Source organism: Uloborus diversus, chromosome 6 (assembly GCF_026930045.1).
Source record: "Uloborus diversus isolate 005 chromosome 6, Udiv.v.3.1, whole genome shotgun sequence".
In the NCBI taxonomy this organism is placed as follows: Eukaryota; Metazoa; Arthropoda; class Arachnida; order Araneae; family Uloboridae; genus Uloborus; species Uloborus diversus.
In genome coordinates, this window is record NC_072736.1 from 59,391,625 (window position 1) to 59,407,588 (window position 15,964).

At 35.3% G+C, this 15,964-nt stretch overlaps 1 protein-coding gene across 1 annotated transcript in view; it reads right to left on the bottom strand.

Moving 5' to 3' along the window:
* Nucleotides 1–4,653: 4,653 nt before the first annotated feature.
* LOC129224608 (protein artichoke-like) overlaps nt 4,654–15,964 on the bottom strand; it is an 89,963-nt gene continuing 78,652 nt past the window's right edge. Inside the window, exon 6 of the mRNA XM_054859093.1 lies at nt 4,654–4,888. Within this exon, the coding sequence (XP_054715068.1) occupies nt 4,746–4,888 (143 nt within the window). The 3' untranslated portion in view covers nt 4,654–4,745. The remainder of the gene's footprint in view (nt 4,889–15,964) is intronic.

Sequence of the window (15,964 nt, forward strand, 5' to 3'; positions counted from 1 at the left end):
AAAGCAAAATTTAAAACAGTAGACTACGTTTACAGCAGTATAATTAAGTGATAATGACAAAATGAATGCATAGATATCGTATAGCACCTAAATAAGCAGGTTGTATAAGGATATTGAGCAAAAAATAAGTATAAACAGTATGGATGCTTTACTACCGGAACACAAAAAATAAGATTAAAAAATAAAGAAAGGGATTTTTCCAGGAAAAAATAGCCCATGCATATAGATTAAACATCCTTATATTGATAACGAATAGCAAAAGAGTTCTTCAGTGCTGTATTTCATCAGATTTTGCGTATTTTCGATAGCTTCTCGAACGCTCCATGTTAAGCTTACGGGAGGAAAATCTTTATCGCCTGCGGGGGTAAACTGGAGGCTTCGACCAATGAGCGGAGGGTCGCGTATTGCGCGACTCTGAAGCGTAGCTTCTATATAGGAACTCTAGGGAGGACATGAGACGTTTTCAGAAACAATAGCCACCAATGAGTAGGGTCCTGTTGCAACTCGTGATTGCGAAAAACATAATTCGAATTCGAAGCCTCAGAATTCAAATTAAATTCATGTACACACACACACATGTATATGTATATATATATATATATATATATATATATATATATATATATATATATATATATATATATATATATATATATATATATATATATACATGGAACAATATACGTGGAACAAGGAGAGAGCTTTTTTTTTTTTTTTCGCGCTTTTTAATTAAATGAGTAAACGCAGTTTTTTGAATGATCTTTGTTTAGATAAGGAAATGGGCGGCGGGGAGGTTAAAATAAATAGAGACGGATAAAAAAATAGGGATAGATCGTATAAATAGATAACTGCCGAAGGCGGCAATTTACGCGTAAAAAGGTGAATGACACAAAACGCAACTGGAAATAGGTATAGAAAATACGAAAAAGGGCGTGTTTTTATTATTATTATTATTATTATTCAACGGATTTTCTTTAAATTCTTAGCGCGGGCATTACTGTGCAGGTGCGGCTAGTTTGAATATAAAGTAAGAAATAACAACGTCAAAAAGCACAAATTGCAGATTATTGCCTAAACTTGAGGGTATACGCTTTGTGTCTAAAAATGTTTGAGAGGATACGGCGTATATGGAGGGAAAACCACTGATTACAAGGAACGCTTTTTTCAATGCAAAAGAAATGAGCGGATGGATGAAAAGACATGTGACAAAGACTTTTACGCTCATTTCGGCAGTATTCATTTCGTAAAAGAATGCAACATTTATATTTAAAAAAAAGCTATTAGTTAGCAAAAGTGAGTACCATCAATTTGTTCCACATATAAATTCTCACTATCAAGATTTGCAATATTCAAATAAGCTGTTTTAACACCAAAACGCGTAACGAATTACAACGAAAAAACATGAATCAATTACAAAATTTCACACCTGAAAAGATAAAATAGTTCAACATATTTTTAACACAATTTCTTTTCCTCAGAAACATTACAACAAATTTCATGAATTTTTTATTCTTCAGATGAGCACCATATGTTAAGGGAAGCCATAAATGATGTCACTTTTTTTTTAATTTTTGTCCCCCTCCCCGTCACAAAGTGTCACACTTCACCATAACTCTCCCCCTCTGTCACATGTCTTACGATATTTTGTATTAACCTATTCTTAGAAAAACAATGCGTAATGTAATATTTCTTATCACCCTTTCTCTCGTCTTGTCACAATTTCACGAACCCCCTTTTCCTCAATGCGTAACGTCATCTAAATTGTTTCTTGAGAAGATATTTTTGAAGAAAAAAAACCGACCTCAAAACTGCAGCTAGAAATGGCTCTAATGAGTGAAATTTTTTTTTTACTTAGAACACCATCAATAGTATAGGGGAAAGTGGGGTTAAACCGGGACCCTAAGGTTTTCAGGCTTTCAGAAATCACAGTTTTTAACATAAAGGAACAAAATTTTGCAAAAGTATGCAGCAGTTATCTATTAGTGCAACCACAGTTTCAAAACCATAATTATTTTTTTTTTTTTTTTTATTAATTTTTTTGTAAAAAAAAATCATTTTACCCGGTTTAACCAGACTAGTGGGGTAAAACCGGGTAGACATGTTATTGCTATGGGAAAATAAAAAAAAAATTAAAAGTTTCCACAAAATTCTAGTTTTATTTAGTAACATATGTGAACTATTATCAAAACATACTAGAATAAGTATAAAAGGAGACATATTGATGAATTGACAGTAAATTTAATTGTCTTTACCTTTAATTTTTTGCTGTAAATGTATGGCCTATTGACACCAGTCGCAAATAAAATAGTTATCTTCCTCTTCGGCCCCAGAGCAGCTTTCATGGCCCAACGACGACATTGGATCCATCCCTCACCACCCTTCCAGTCCGAATAAAGCTCATTGCAGTAAATGCAGGCAGTATTGTCATCCTCTTCACTGGCTCACCTTATTTGTTCCTTCAGTTTTCTTTTTTTTGGACGTCCATTTTCTCTCTGTTCCTTTTTGGCATCAATATGTTTTTTTTTTCCTTTGATTTGTTTATCTTTCTTTCAGGGTTTTTTTTTTCTGCCATCCATCTTTGGTTTTCTTTCCATCATTTTTCTTTTTCTTTTCTTCTAATGTTGCCTGAAGATGAATCTTGTATGGGGAGCTCGTCAAAATGACAGTTTTTCCTTTTCTCTTGGCCTCTTTCGGCTGCGTCTTTCTCTCAGTGTTTGAGGGTAGTACCCGGTTTTGTCCCGAACGTACAGTTTTCATAAAAAATGCCATCATATGACTATACAGAACGCTACAGACAACTACTTAGAACGATAATGAAGGTTAGTAAATGTTGTACAAAGAGAGCTACATACCTTTACTGTTGCAGAAACAGGAACGTTGTATAATCGGTCTAGTTTTGTTCAAACATTTTAAGCAAAAACCACTCAAACAGAATTTTCTTCACAGAAACGAAAGAAGCGAGTCTATTGCTTTCTAATTTAATGGTCACTGCTTTTTCATCAAGGCGGAAGGTAGTTCCTCCCTTGTCCACGCGATTGCAGCGCTTACAGGGGCTAGAAGGGGGTACCCGGTTTGCTCCCGACTTCCCGGTTTTACCCCACTTTCCCCTACTGTTGTTCTTATCAAAGTAAAATTAATAGTAGGGAAATATCAATATTTGTTAATATCAACGGCTCTTATTTTTCTTTCCTAAAATCTTTCTTATGTTACTTAACAACATAATTGTTCACCGAAAAGTGTATGCTTCTTTTGGGAGGAGGGATGATGAGAGAAGGGGGGGGGGAGGAAAAAAAAACACTGCCCCACAAAGAAACTGTTGAATCATTTTTAATGCTTTATTTCGTCAGACTCATAAAAAAAAAACCATACCTTTTCTTCATTTTGGCCAGACAAACGTTTTCCTTCTCTCCTTGTAAAAGTTATGATTATGAGACTTAAACTTTTCTGGCTCTGAAGTACAGAAATTACATCGCAATGAGCTACATATCCTTTCCGAAAAAGATGGAAAACTGTGCACAATTTCTATACCTCAAAGATACAGTAACGTAAATCATGGTATCACTACTTTTTAAACGAGTTTAAAAATGCTTATTTGGTGCATACAAAAGCTGAAATTAACGCTCTTGTAACACTAGTAAATCATTATAAAAGAAATTTCTTTATAGAATTGATTGGTTTGGATCAATGTAGAATATGGTTCTACAGTAAACTCCTGATTTTCCGATAGTGGATTATCCGCGGGGCTGATTATCGGCGAGTCTCGAGTCAATCAACAATCAGGAACATGTATTTTTGCGGTAAAAAAAAGCAAATACCAATAGTTGTTTTTTGCCGTAAAACTAGAGTTAAGTTCAGTTGTTTTATTTATTTATTTATTGAGCTTTCTTCATCGTGCATACACTTGTGTTTTATTGATGTTAAATTTTGTTGTGCAAAATTACAAAACATTTTTACTGTACTGAAATTTTTTTTCTCTGTTTAAAGAAATATACAGCAAAGATTTTGAGGTAGGACAATGGGGTCGTTTCCAAAATTTTAAAAGTATTTTTTTCAGATAGAGCATGCTTAAAAACATAAGATCTGACCATTTTTTAAATAATTTGTTTAACTTTAATATTTTTAAAAAATTACTTAAATCGATGCGCTTTTATTGTTTACATTTCTTGCCGATGACATCACAAATGATGAAATGCCATTCACTGTTGCCTTCACAGAGCAAAATATTTAATTCGCATCTTTACTCGGGTGTATTGGCAACGATATGGTTGGTAGCAAGCGTAGGGCGCAATTTTAATTCGCTGCTTGATTATCATAACGTGGAATCGTGGCAGAAAGATGCGGCAAAGTGCATCATTTGTAACGCCATCAAGACTACGCATTGTTTCCAAAATCGGACATTTAAAAAAATTAATTAAAAAATAACTGTTGGGAAAATGAAAGTATTTTCTGGGCCCGTGTTATTTTTTTTACTCATTCTGTCAATTTCAGTGACTAAAAGTAGTACTTTTGACTGAAGGAAACCACCCCATTTTTACCTTATTTGTCTCTCATTTTAGTTTTCTTGTGGTTATCCGCGGCACTTGTACCACATAATTCCGCGGATAATCGGGATTGTACGGTACATACAACCTAATCAAAAATAGGAAGCTGTCGGACAGTCAGAAAACATGTCTTTATTAGAAAAACAATTACACAATGTTGGATTATACTGGTACAAGTACTGTTCTCGTTCAAGTCCAGTTCCTTCATTCTTGAAGATTGTCTAGCCAATCACTGATATCCACCCCGGCCAGGTCTTCGGGCTCATGGCACGTACCCCAAAGAATGTCTAACTGAATGTCTGTTTGCTTCATCCATTTCATGTCAGAGTCACACACCAATGGGTTTCCTGGAATGAATCAAACGCTTCGTGAGTCATTTCCAATAAAATAAAATTTTCGAATATGTGTACTGTCCAACCATGGATTGTATGGAATCGGCAAACGTCCAGTTATAACGAGTCTATCTAAATGAGGGGGAAAATTAAAAATTTGATGCGCTTGTTCCGCTCATTTGAATGATACCTCTGCTGAATTTAGAGGCTAACATTCATCTGCAAAAGCTGAAATCCCTAAAAACTAATAGATGCGTCCATTTCCGCCTGTAAACCGGATGTTTGCCTTTCCGTACAATCCGTGTTCAGACAGTAACTATAACTTGGTTGGAGTTACAGATAAAATGAGGAAAATGCAGAAGTAAAAATATACCTTCAAATTATTGACAAATAATTGTCTAAAAAGCAGTTTGTGCCCTAATGTAGCTTGCCATTTTGATTGAACAAAAAAAAAAAGTTATTTAACTAGTTGGTTATGTGTCCAGTAATCCAAAACTAAGTCAACGCAAAAAAAAAAAAAAAAAAATCTTTATTAATGCGCATAGAAAGGTAAAAATATACACACATGCATCAAACTATACATGCTAAGATTTTATTTAAACATTAAAAATCTTTTACTGAAGTCCATACACTGTTAAAACTACAGGATGCATTCGGCACCTTTCAGGGGAGAAACGCTTGTTCACCAGCGGCACCCAATACGGAGCCGAAATCGCACCTCTAAATAGGGTGAAAAACAGGCACCTTTTAAAAACTAGACAGCCGGAGTGAAAAAAAGGATCCTTCGGAGAGAGAAATGGCACCCCTTACTATAGATCCTCCTCCCCCCTCCCCCGTATTGTGTGCGTTTTTAAATACAGTTGTGTACCTTTTTTTTTTTTCTTTTTAGTTTTGTTTTGATTTATGATATTTTACGTTTTGGACATTTTTCACATTGAACTCGGTATTGGAAATGATTAAAACATGTAATTACAGCATTTGATCATATTTCAGAGTTTTCAACATAGTTAAGAAGTGCTCATAGCGTTAATTCATCTGATCGTGCTCTAACTCAGTGTTTCTCAACCTCTTTTGACCCACGGGCGCGGTAAAAGCAAATGAAAAACTTTGCGGACCGGTGAAATCTTTATCGTTTTCTTAAAGAATCATAAAATAAATAATATGAATAATAACTCTGGGGTCGTTAAAAAACATGTGAAAAAATTCAGGGTTCTGATGGGGTTTTTTTTTATTTTTTACAAAAAGTAATGTTAAAAATTAATAAAACAATAAATATCTACCCCTTCACTTGTATCAAAGATCTGTCACAAATACGTTATAATTTAAAAACGAGTAATTATTTAAAACATGTGAGAAATTATACATTTACTAAAACTTGACGTATTCCGAAATGAAGCATAGCTGTACTTATGGATTTTTTAAATGATGAGCCAAAAATATTCAGGGATATTACAATTACGGAAAAACAAAATCGTTTCATAAACGTTAATCAAGAGTAACAAAAGAAACTGCACATAAAGTTTTTCAACAGTTAAATAAAAAACCAAAAGAAAGTTCTAACGCTTTCGAGGACTGCTAACAGGAAATGATTCTAACACTTGAATGAAAAAGCAAAAAAAAGAAAAAAAGAGCTAGACTGAGAGATATTTTTTTTTCGCTATCTTTATGCTATAATCTACGAAGCACAAGAAACATTTTTATTAAGGTTCTTTTGGTGACTAATAAAAGCTGCTTATCGAGTATTCAAGAAAATAATGACAGATATTTTTAGTAGCGTTTTGAATGATGGAAATTTCACGATAGTAACGGTAAACGAGAACTAGAAGACTAACGGTTACTGTGAAAAGCAATAAATGCACTTTTAAACACTTAACTATGTTTGAAAGCCCTAAAAACTACAAAGTGATCAAAAGCTGTACTTACTTGTAATTTCGGATAATTAATCCTAGAAAAGTTGGGTTTTAATCCAATAGTGTACTTCATTCAATGTGAAAGACACACAAACGCAATCATCATTTGTCCGCCATATTGAGGTGGTTGAATGTATGTCTAAGGCAAAAAGCGCATGCGCAATGAGTCTTTCTGCGATTGCATGATGTTCTGGCTCCTCTGCTCTATTTTCTAGCCTGTGATGCACCTTCAGGCACTATGCTTTCACCTTAGAGGGAATATTTTCACTCGTCTGGAACCACTGCTTTTAACAGTGTACTGCCCTTGTTCCACTATGCAAATTACCTAACTTAAGTTTGGGTCAATTAGAAAATGCTTATGTGTCACTATGAATTTAAAGTCGTAAACTTTTGCTTGTATATATATATATATATATATATATATATATATATATATATATATATATATATATATTAGGGCGGACCTCAGCTATAGGGCAATTTTCGAAAGTTAAAATTTTATTGCACCCACCCTCTTATCTTGTTCCAATGAATAAAAAAATAGGCTGTACAAAATTTCCCTTCATTTGGACGGTTTCTAGAGGTGCCTCAAATGCCTTAAAGTTCAACCACTCGTGGAAATTTAGTAAAAAATTTTAAATGATTACATTTTTCTTCAATAACGCAACAATTTCTAGAGAATAAATACATATTATTGTGTCAAAAAATTTCTATAGAATTAAAACAAAGTGTAAACAAGCGAATGTTGAACATTATTTTTTCATAAGTGAGGATTTAGCATAATTAGGACAGTTTTCACGGTCTTAAGCAACAATGTAAAACAAAATTTTTCTCAATTTCATCTTTTGTGAGAATATTATTGTGTTCCTAAATTAATTTTACACCTTTCTGCAGTATCAATCACAACAATTATTTTTTCAGGTTTTCCAATTCCACTTTTATGACTAGAGTCATCCTTCCAAGTTGAAGGGTATTTATCAACTACTATGTTTCTTGCTGTTGCCCGGTCAAACTGCTCGAATTTCATTGGTTAAGCCCAGTTTTCCAACTGTTTGATAAGCAGACATGACTTTTTCTTCTCTTGGTAATGTTGGGATTTCAGGAACTCCCAACAATTGCTCCATGCCTTGAAAATTTATTACAATTTCCAAGCTATTGATCCTCTTATAACTCCTGTGAATGCTGGGAGTAATTTTCCATCCCAGTGTAACACTAAGTTTTGACAATCGTTAAGGTTAAATTTTTGTAGAACTTTTTCATGTCTCTCTTTCTCTAATAATTTTTTGAAGGCACTGAAGACAAGTTCGATTTATGATTAGATCCTCAGTATCATGCCCAAACGCTTCTGCAGTAGCGACCAATATGTAAATTTCATGTCTATCAGTGATACTTCAGAAAAAACGAGGAGTAAAAACTGCAATATGTCTCATGTTTCTGTTTGAGTCGTTATTTCCGTGCTTGTATTGTGACTGCTGTGATAGTTGCCGGTGTTTGCTTATCAGTGACAGAACTGTCACTATTGTCCAGTGGCGGATGGGACAGCATGAACCGGTCCTGGCATCTATACAGGCCAGCTGGTCCCTTACGACTGGCTCCTTGAAGGTGAGATCCCCCCCCCCTCCCTTTTAGTTTTTTCAGATGTAAACGAGAGAGCGGATACATCTTCTAGTATTAGGAGGGAGTCCCCATTAGAATTTGAGGATTCAAATTAGGAGAACTGAGTTTACGAATGTGGAGAAAAATTATCAATAATAGGAACACGTGCATAGTAAAAAATGTAATATTCGTGCAGACGATGAGGGGTTTGGGGGCAACCCCCCGGAAAATTTTCGAAATTATAGCTTCAAAAACGTATTGTTAGACTATTTTCAGATGATCTTGGGCGATGTTTGCGAGAAGGGATATCTGAAGAATTCCCCCGAAACTTTTTTTAAATTAGAGCTTTAAAACGTATGTGTAAGCTATGTTTGGAAACACTACAGGGGAGAAGGGAAGGGGTTCAGAAATTCTTTCTAGGCAAAATTTCTCAATAGAAGTTCCCAAAGCTCCAATTTAGATGACAATTGACGCTCTTTGGGGGGAGGGCGATGTTTTTTGAAATTGAAGTTCTTCAACAAGTTTGTTACCGATAAACTGAAGACCGATAAATTAATCCCCCCCCCCCAAATCAGCATCTGAAGTTCTATATGCAAAAACGATTGAGGGGGAACTTTTCACGTGATATCGCAGGTAAAGAGAATATAATTTTAATGAACGTCTTTAGACTATCTTTGACAATGTTAATGAGAGCAAAGATACGGTGTCCCCCCCCCCCCACCGGGAAATTTTTTAACTTGTTGTCTTAAAAACGCATTCTAGATGATCTAAGGTAATGTTAGGGAGAGAAAATGTTCGAGGGTTCGAGGGTGCTCTGCACGAATGTTTTCGAAATCGAAATCTAAAGAAAGGGATTGTAGATCTTTGATAACGTAAAGGGAACCGAAACTTCTTCAAAATTGAAGCTTAGAAAACGTTTTTTTTTTTTGTAGACTTTCAATGACGTGTGGGGGGGAGGGGGAGTTTTCGGGAGATAATTCGGAACTGAAGCCCATGAAACGAAATTTAAGACGATCTTTAGTGATGCTGGCGAGCGTGTTGGGCAAGCTCCAACTAAAATTTTCGAAGTTAGCTATTAAAACGTAATTTTTGACGATCTGTGGTAATGTTGGTGGTAAAGCCTCTTTCGGTAATTTTTTCGAAACCTGAATTCTAAAATGCAGTTGTGGATGAAATTTTCTTATGTTATCAAGGGTTTGGGTGTTCTTATTAGAAATCTTTTCGAAATTGAAGCCCTAAAAAAGCAATTTCAGACCAAGGCCGCGCCGTCCCTATGTGCAAGGTCGTGCGGCGCACGACGGCGCCAAAAGTCAAAAAAGGCGCCGAAATCTACCAATCAAAAATGCTCCAGTGAGGGGGAAATTTCCAACCAAAGAAAAAAAGTTTTTTGAACTTTTCATTTTTCTATAAAAGTAGCGGTGAAATTATACTGCTCATCAAAACAAGCAATACTCCTTGCTGCCTATATCCATTAAAAAAAAAATATTGCCTTGTGTCTAAATATGCTATTCAAAAGCGCAATCTTTTACACTGAAAACACATGATGCTAATTAATGCATATATTAGCATTTTTCTCCATATGTGGAACTATGAATGTTATTTCAGTATGTCTATAATTTCACAAGGTTGAGCATACGAGGAGCAAGAAATTTGCTTACCCCCATTTTGGTTCCTGCGATGAATATGTTACATTATAATTCGTGCAATATGTATTAATCAGTACCCTCCTGTTCCGTGGCGCAACCAGGAGGTAGTGGTCCATAGGAGACCCCTCTGGTTCCACCGCCCCGTGACCCCCCCCCCCCCCCAGACTGCTTAGTTGAATGTTTTTCAAAAATATTTACTATTAAAGGGGAGAAAAAAACGCGTTTTTGGAAGAAAAAAAAGTGATTTTAATAAGAAAAAATAATGAGATGTTGGTGTAAAACTTCAATTTCTTTTAAAACGAAATCTGAGCTAAAAACTCTCAATAGTTTCAACTAATTGGTCAGCTACTCCCCCTCCGTCCTATTTCTTTTCTCTTTCCTTATTATTTTTCTTTTTTCTAGTTCGATAGAATATAAGAAAATTTCAAATTGCTACTCCTCCGAATCCCCCCCCCCCTCCAAAAGCATTACGGAGCATCTCAAATTTCGTTTCCAAATCTTCAATTTCGCAAAATTTTGCGCAAGCACCCGAATACGAAACATCATCGCTTGAAGCAGCGTTCGAAAATCACTTAAAATTGCGTTTTTAGAGCTTCAATTTCGAAAGATTGCCGGCCCTAATGTTACCGAATATGGTCTTACAATCACGTTTTTAAGACTTCAATTTCAGAAAACGTTCGGGCAAGGGCCTCCGACCCTTCTATCTTCAATATCATCAAAAATTAGAATTTTCAATAAAAATCTTCAAAGTTGTCTACAACTGCGTTTTTGGAAGTTCAATTTTGAAAAATTGGAGAGAAAAGGGGAATTGATTTCTATCTATTTTTCAAAGAAAAAAAAACCCGATCGGGTAGAATCCAGAGTTTCATCCCTTATTCTAACATCAATAAATATGGATAATAATCACGTTTTAAGGCTTCAACTTCTATAAATTTCCGTGGAGCCCCTTGTACCCCCCCCCCCCCATATAACACCACCAAAGACAGTCTAAAATTGCGTTTTTCAAACTACAAGTTTCAAAATTTTTCCGGGGAGTACCCCTGGACCCTTTTTATTAAAATATATATATTTTTTTCAATTTATGCCCCCTAAAACTATTCTTTAGTTGCGCCACTGCTCCTGTTGTCATGTTTTGACAGGCATAAAAGTTTTATTAATTGTTCATCACTTAGAGATTAGATAGATATTCAAAGTGGCTTTAACTTAGATATTAAAATATTTCCTTCTTCCAAAACGCATTATTAGCATATCAGAGGAGCGGCTGACTCGGAATAATTTTGAGATGTGAAGTAAAAATTGCGAAATTAATTATTCACACATTATTTTTTGTATAAACTAAATGCCAAACGTGTTCTTTTCCATTTTATACTTGTCTACAAAACCTCCCTTCAGGTATTAACTAAATTTCCTCGAACGCCAGAGCATAAAGGCGCTCAAAAGATATTTGCATGACGGCGTCGATTAGACTTGGCGCGGCTCTGTTTCAGACCACCTTGAGTGATACAAGGGAGAGGAGAGAATCGTTGACATCTGAAAAGTTTCTAAATTGAAGTCCTAAAAACGAAATTTTAAATGATCTTTAAAGATCGGTGGAGGCGTTTTTGCAGAATTTGGGTGATCACTCTCCTGGAACTTTTTGAATTTGAAGTCCTAAATACGAATTGTAGGCTATCTTTGATAACGGTAGTTCGACATGAGAAGGGGACTAGGTTCCGATTTGGAAACTCGTCACCTACACTCTTTCAAGAGAAAAATTTTAAAACGCGTTTTTAAGCTACCTTGGTGGTGTAAAATGAAGGGTAAGGCTCGAGGCCCTCTCTCCCTTCCTATCTTCTTTTATTAAATTATTGACACAAATGTTGTGGAAAAACCTCCTCCCCAGTATTTCTTTTCCAAGACCCTTTTAGTTCTTTGGTTTTTTTCCTAGTGAAATTTTCAATTTCCTGATATTTGTATTTGTTTGAAATTAAAGCGTTTGGGATTCGTTAAAACAATTTTTGGAACATTTTGGACTGATGTGGTACTTTTCAGTGCCGCCGTAGGTATTCTTTTCCCAACTTTATTTTATTTTAAAAATCATGCCTTCAGCTAGAATCTCTTCATAAAGTTTTGGTTTACTTTCATTTAAACATTCAAACACTCGGTATTCATTACAATATTTTAAATCTCCCTTACTGCATTTTAACTTTTTTTCTGTTTAAAATATGCTTCGGCGGCCCCTATAACACTGACATGATTATTTTTCTATTCATTTATTGCATTTAGTTGAAATTTCTCATAGGTTTGTACTACGCGCTGAACACTTTTTTCGTTGAAAAAAGTTCGAAATTTGGCAGAATGTCTCGAAAAACTTCGGCTGCCTTTAGTTAGATAAATGATAAAGAACCGAGGATGTTCCTAAATAATATTCAAAGGTTGAATTGTTTCATATTCAAGGGTTGCATTTTCTTTTAAAATTTTGCTGAAAATATGCTTTTGATCACTGGAATTCCAATTGGTATTTTATTACTGCTATTTAATTTTTTAAATACTGAGAATGTTTTCTTTCTTTTTTTTCTTTGTTCTTCACCAAATTAAAATTGGTAGCCTCGGTTCTACGCTTCCCCTGACGACGGCCCTGCCTTTACGCGTTCATTGTCCCCTACAGACTATTCTAAATTTTGCAGCCATTTCTTTTCTTGCAGCGATTTTCTTATAAGACGTTTAGAAATATACCGGATCATTATAATATTTTCATACATATTTAAACATTTTTAAAGGGAAATTAAAAAGGAAAAATAGAAAAATCATGCTTTTTTTTTGTGCTATTCAATTGAAAGATTGAATGCGGCTCAAACAGAGGCGGCCCACCGGGCATTTGCCCGGCTGCCCGCCGGCCCCATCCGCCACTGCTGTTGTCAAAACCATCATTGCTTGGGTTGCTTGAAACTAAATCATAAGTTCTTTTATGCGACAAATTGTCATTTCATTTCTTCATCAGTTCTTTTCTTTCGAATAACTTCATTCTTTTGCGCTATATTTTCAGCACCAATCGTGGAGCCTGGGAGTCTTTTTTGCTCTGAAGAATTAAGAATTTTCTATCTTCTTCACTTTTGATCTCTTTCAAAGCATCTGCAAGCGAAGAGATTGTGCATAATTTCAGGTCTCATCCCTCAAAAAATTCTCTTCTCCCTATTTTTAGCAAGAGTTCTAAAAAAAATTTCTGTAATAGTTACCATGCATCATGGAGTTCAGACTAATTTATCCAGGCTCGCCGCTAGGCATCTGAGCGTCCGCGTGCAAGGTGAACTATGGCGCCCCCTCTATTTATATAGCTGATTCACCAAAAAAAGGGGTGCTAGGGGGGTTTCTCGTGAAGCTACTTTTGGGGGGTGGGTGGGGGGCATAGGGCTATATTACTGGCTGGTAAAATACTGTGCACGGTTTTGGAGGGTTAATGACCTCCTGTATCAGCCCCTTTATAACGTTTGCTTCTTTTTCGGGTGTTAAGGATGGGTGGGTAATCAATTGGTGCAGGGCACCAGAGCATTTTTTAAGGAATTTTCACTAGGCAACACAAGTTTAACATCCTTCCCAATAATTTTTTTTTAACACACGTGTGTATAATCGTCGCCTGAAAAGAGGTGACAGGATTTCTTAGTGTTGTTCCTGTAATTAGATGTCTAACTGTTGCTCTGAGGCGACTATAGTTTATAGAGATAGATCCGTCGCGAAATCAAAAATGTGGGAGGTGCAAGGAACTGGCTGCCCTTTAATTATTTCAAGCGAGCGCATCCTAAATACAGAGACAGATAACAGTTTCAGCTTATGGTTTAAGAAGAAGCCGTTAATAGATCTAAATATTGGCTATATGAAACTTATTGAAAGTGCAATACTTACTCTGAAAGGGTTCGAGGGTTTCTCCCCCGGAAAATTTTCGAATTTGTAGCCTATAAAATGCAGGATCTTTGATAATGTTAGGGAAGGAGAGGTTCGGTGCCGCTCCCCTGCCTATTTTTCGAAATAGTAGCTCTAAGAATGCAGTTTTAGACGATCTCTGATGATGCTAGAGGGAGTAGAGATCTGAAGGCGCATCCTAGAAAATTTTCCTAACTTATAATCTTAGAAATGCATTCTAAGTCTTTCGTAACATTAAGGGGTCGGAGGACATCCCCCTCCCCCTGCCTTTTTCTCAAAATTGTAACCTTAAAAACGCAGAATTATCTCCAATTATGTTGAGAAGAGGGAGGTTCGGGGGATCTCCGTCGGATTTTCTGCAATTATAGAGCCAAAAACGCAATTTTTAATAGTATATTTTTGTGATGTTACGCGGAGAGATTCAAGAGCATAAAACAGGAAATTTTCCTAATTTGCAGTCTTAAAAATGCATTTTAATTATCTTTAGCAGTAGTAGGGAAGAAGAGGTTTTGGGCACTCTCCTGGAAATAGTTTGAAAATGCAGTTCTAAAAATGTTGCTTTAGATGATCTTTGGTGATCTTAAGAGGAAGAGAGAATTAAAAGCCCATTCCAGGAAATTTTTCGAATTTGTAAACTTAAAACCGCATTCTAGACTATTTTTGGTAAAGTTGGTGGGCTAAAGAGATTCTGAGGTCTACTCCCAAATTATTTTCAAGATTGAATTTTTAAAATTGCAAATGTAGGCAATCAGTGGCGCACACAAGGGAGGGGTCAGGGGGGCCGAACCACTCCCATAGGTTTTTTTTTCCAGATTGCTTACGCTTCTATGTATTTTGTACGTAGATTAATTTCAAACAAAGGTAACAATAATTTTAGTTCTAACAAGTGAAAAAATAAAATCTTCAATGTATAAGATTTTTAAAAGTGTTGTGCAATTTTCCTATAAGAAGCAGGGTTATAAATGAATACACTGTAAAAATCATGTTTTTAGTTTTGTAATTACAGATTAAAATGAGATTCTATAATGCATTTTTTAATTATGAGAAAAGTAAAAGCGTAAATTATTTTGTTTTCCGGTTTTTTATTTAAGTATCTTTCATTAAATAATACTAATTATTTATTCAATAGTTTATTTTTTAATTGTTTTCGTTCTCAAGAATCGATAAAACCAAATCAATATGTTTTCCGGCGTATTGGTGTATGATATGAGAATGAGGGTTCCGACCTTGAACCTGTATGCACCACTGTAAGCAATCCATGATTCATAAGTAACTTGTAGAGGATCGGCATTTTTTCAAAATTGAATCTCCAAAAGCGTAGTTCTGGAAGACTTTCAATGATGTTACCCCCCCCCCCCCCCCCCCAATGTTTTACAGTTAATAACACATTTTGATATTTACGTATTATTGCAACTTGACCTAATTAGGCAATGTCTTGAAAATCTGCTTGATGGATTATTATATGTATACGTATCAATCACATAAAAAAAAGTGTACGCGATAAAAATACGGAATAACATAAGATTTCGTTAAATTTTGCCTTGCAGCATAAAAATATTTCAAGCATCTGTTAAATAGCTTTAAGATATAATAATAGTGCAATTTGAGTAAAGCTTGAAATGCTTTTGGAATTTGTGAAACAGAATAAAATGGGGTCGTTTCCAAAATTTTAAAAGTATTTTTTTCTGAAGGACATTTTTTCTTAAAAACATAGGACCTGACCATTTTTTTAATAATTTATTTAAATTTATTAGTTTTAAAAAAATTACTTAAATCGGCGCGCTTTCATTGCTTACACTTCTGTCGTGTGACATCACAAATGATGAAATGCCATTCAATGTTGCCATTCACAGAACAAAATATTTAATTTCCATCTTTGCTCACGTGCTAACTAATTGGTCAGCTACTCCCCCTCGCTTGCTACCAACGCAACGATATGGTTGGTAGCAAGCGTACAGCGCAATTTTAATTCGCTGCTTGATTATCATAACGTGGAAACGTAGGTAGAAAGATGCGGCAAAGTGCATCATTTGTGACGTCAT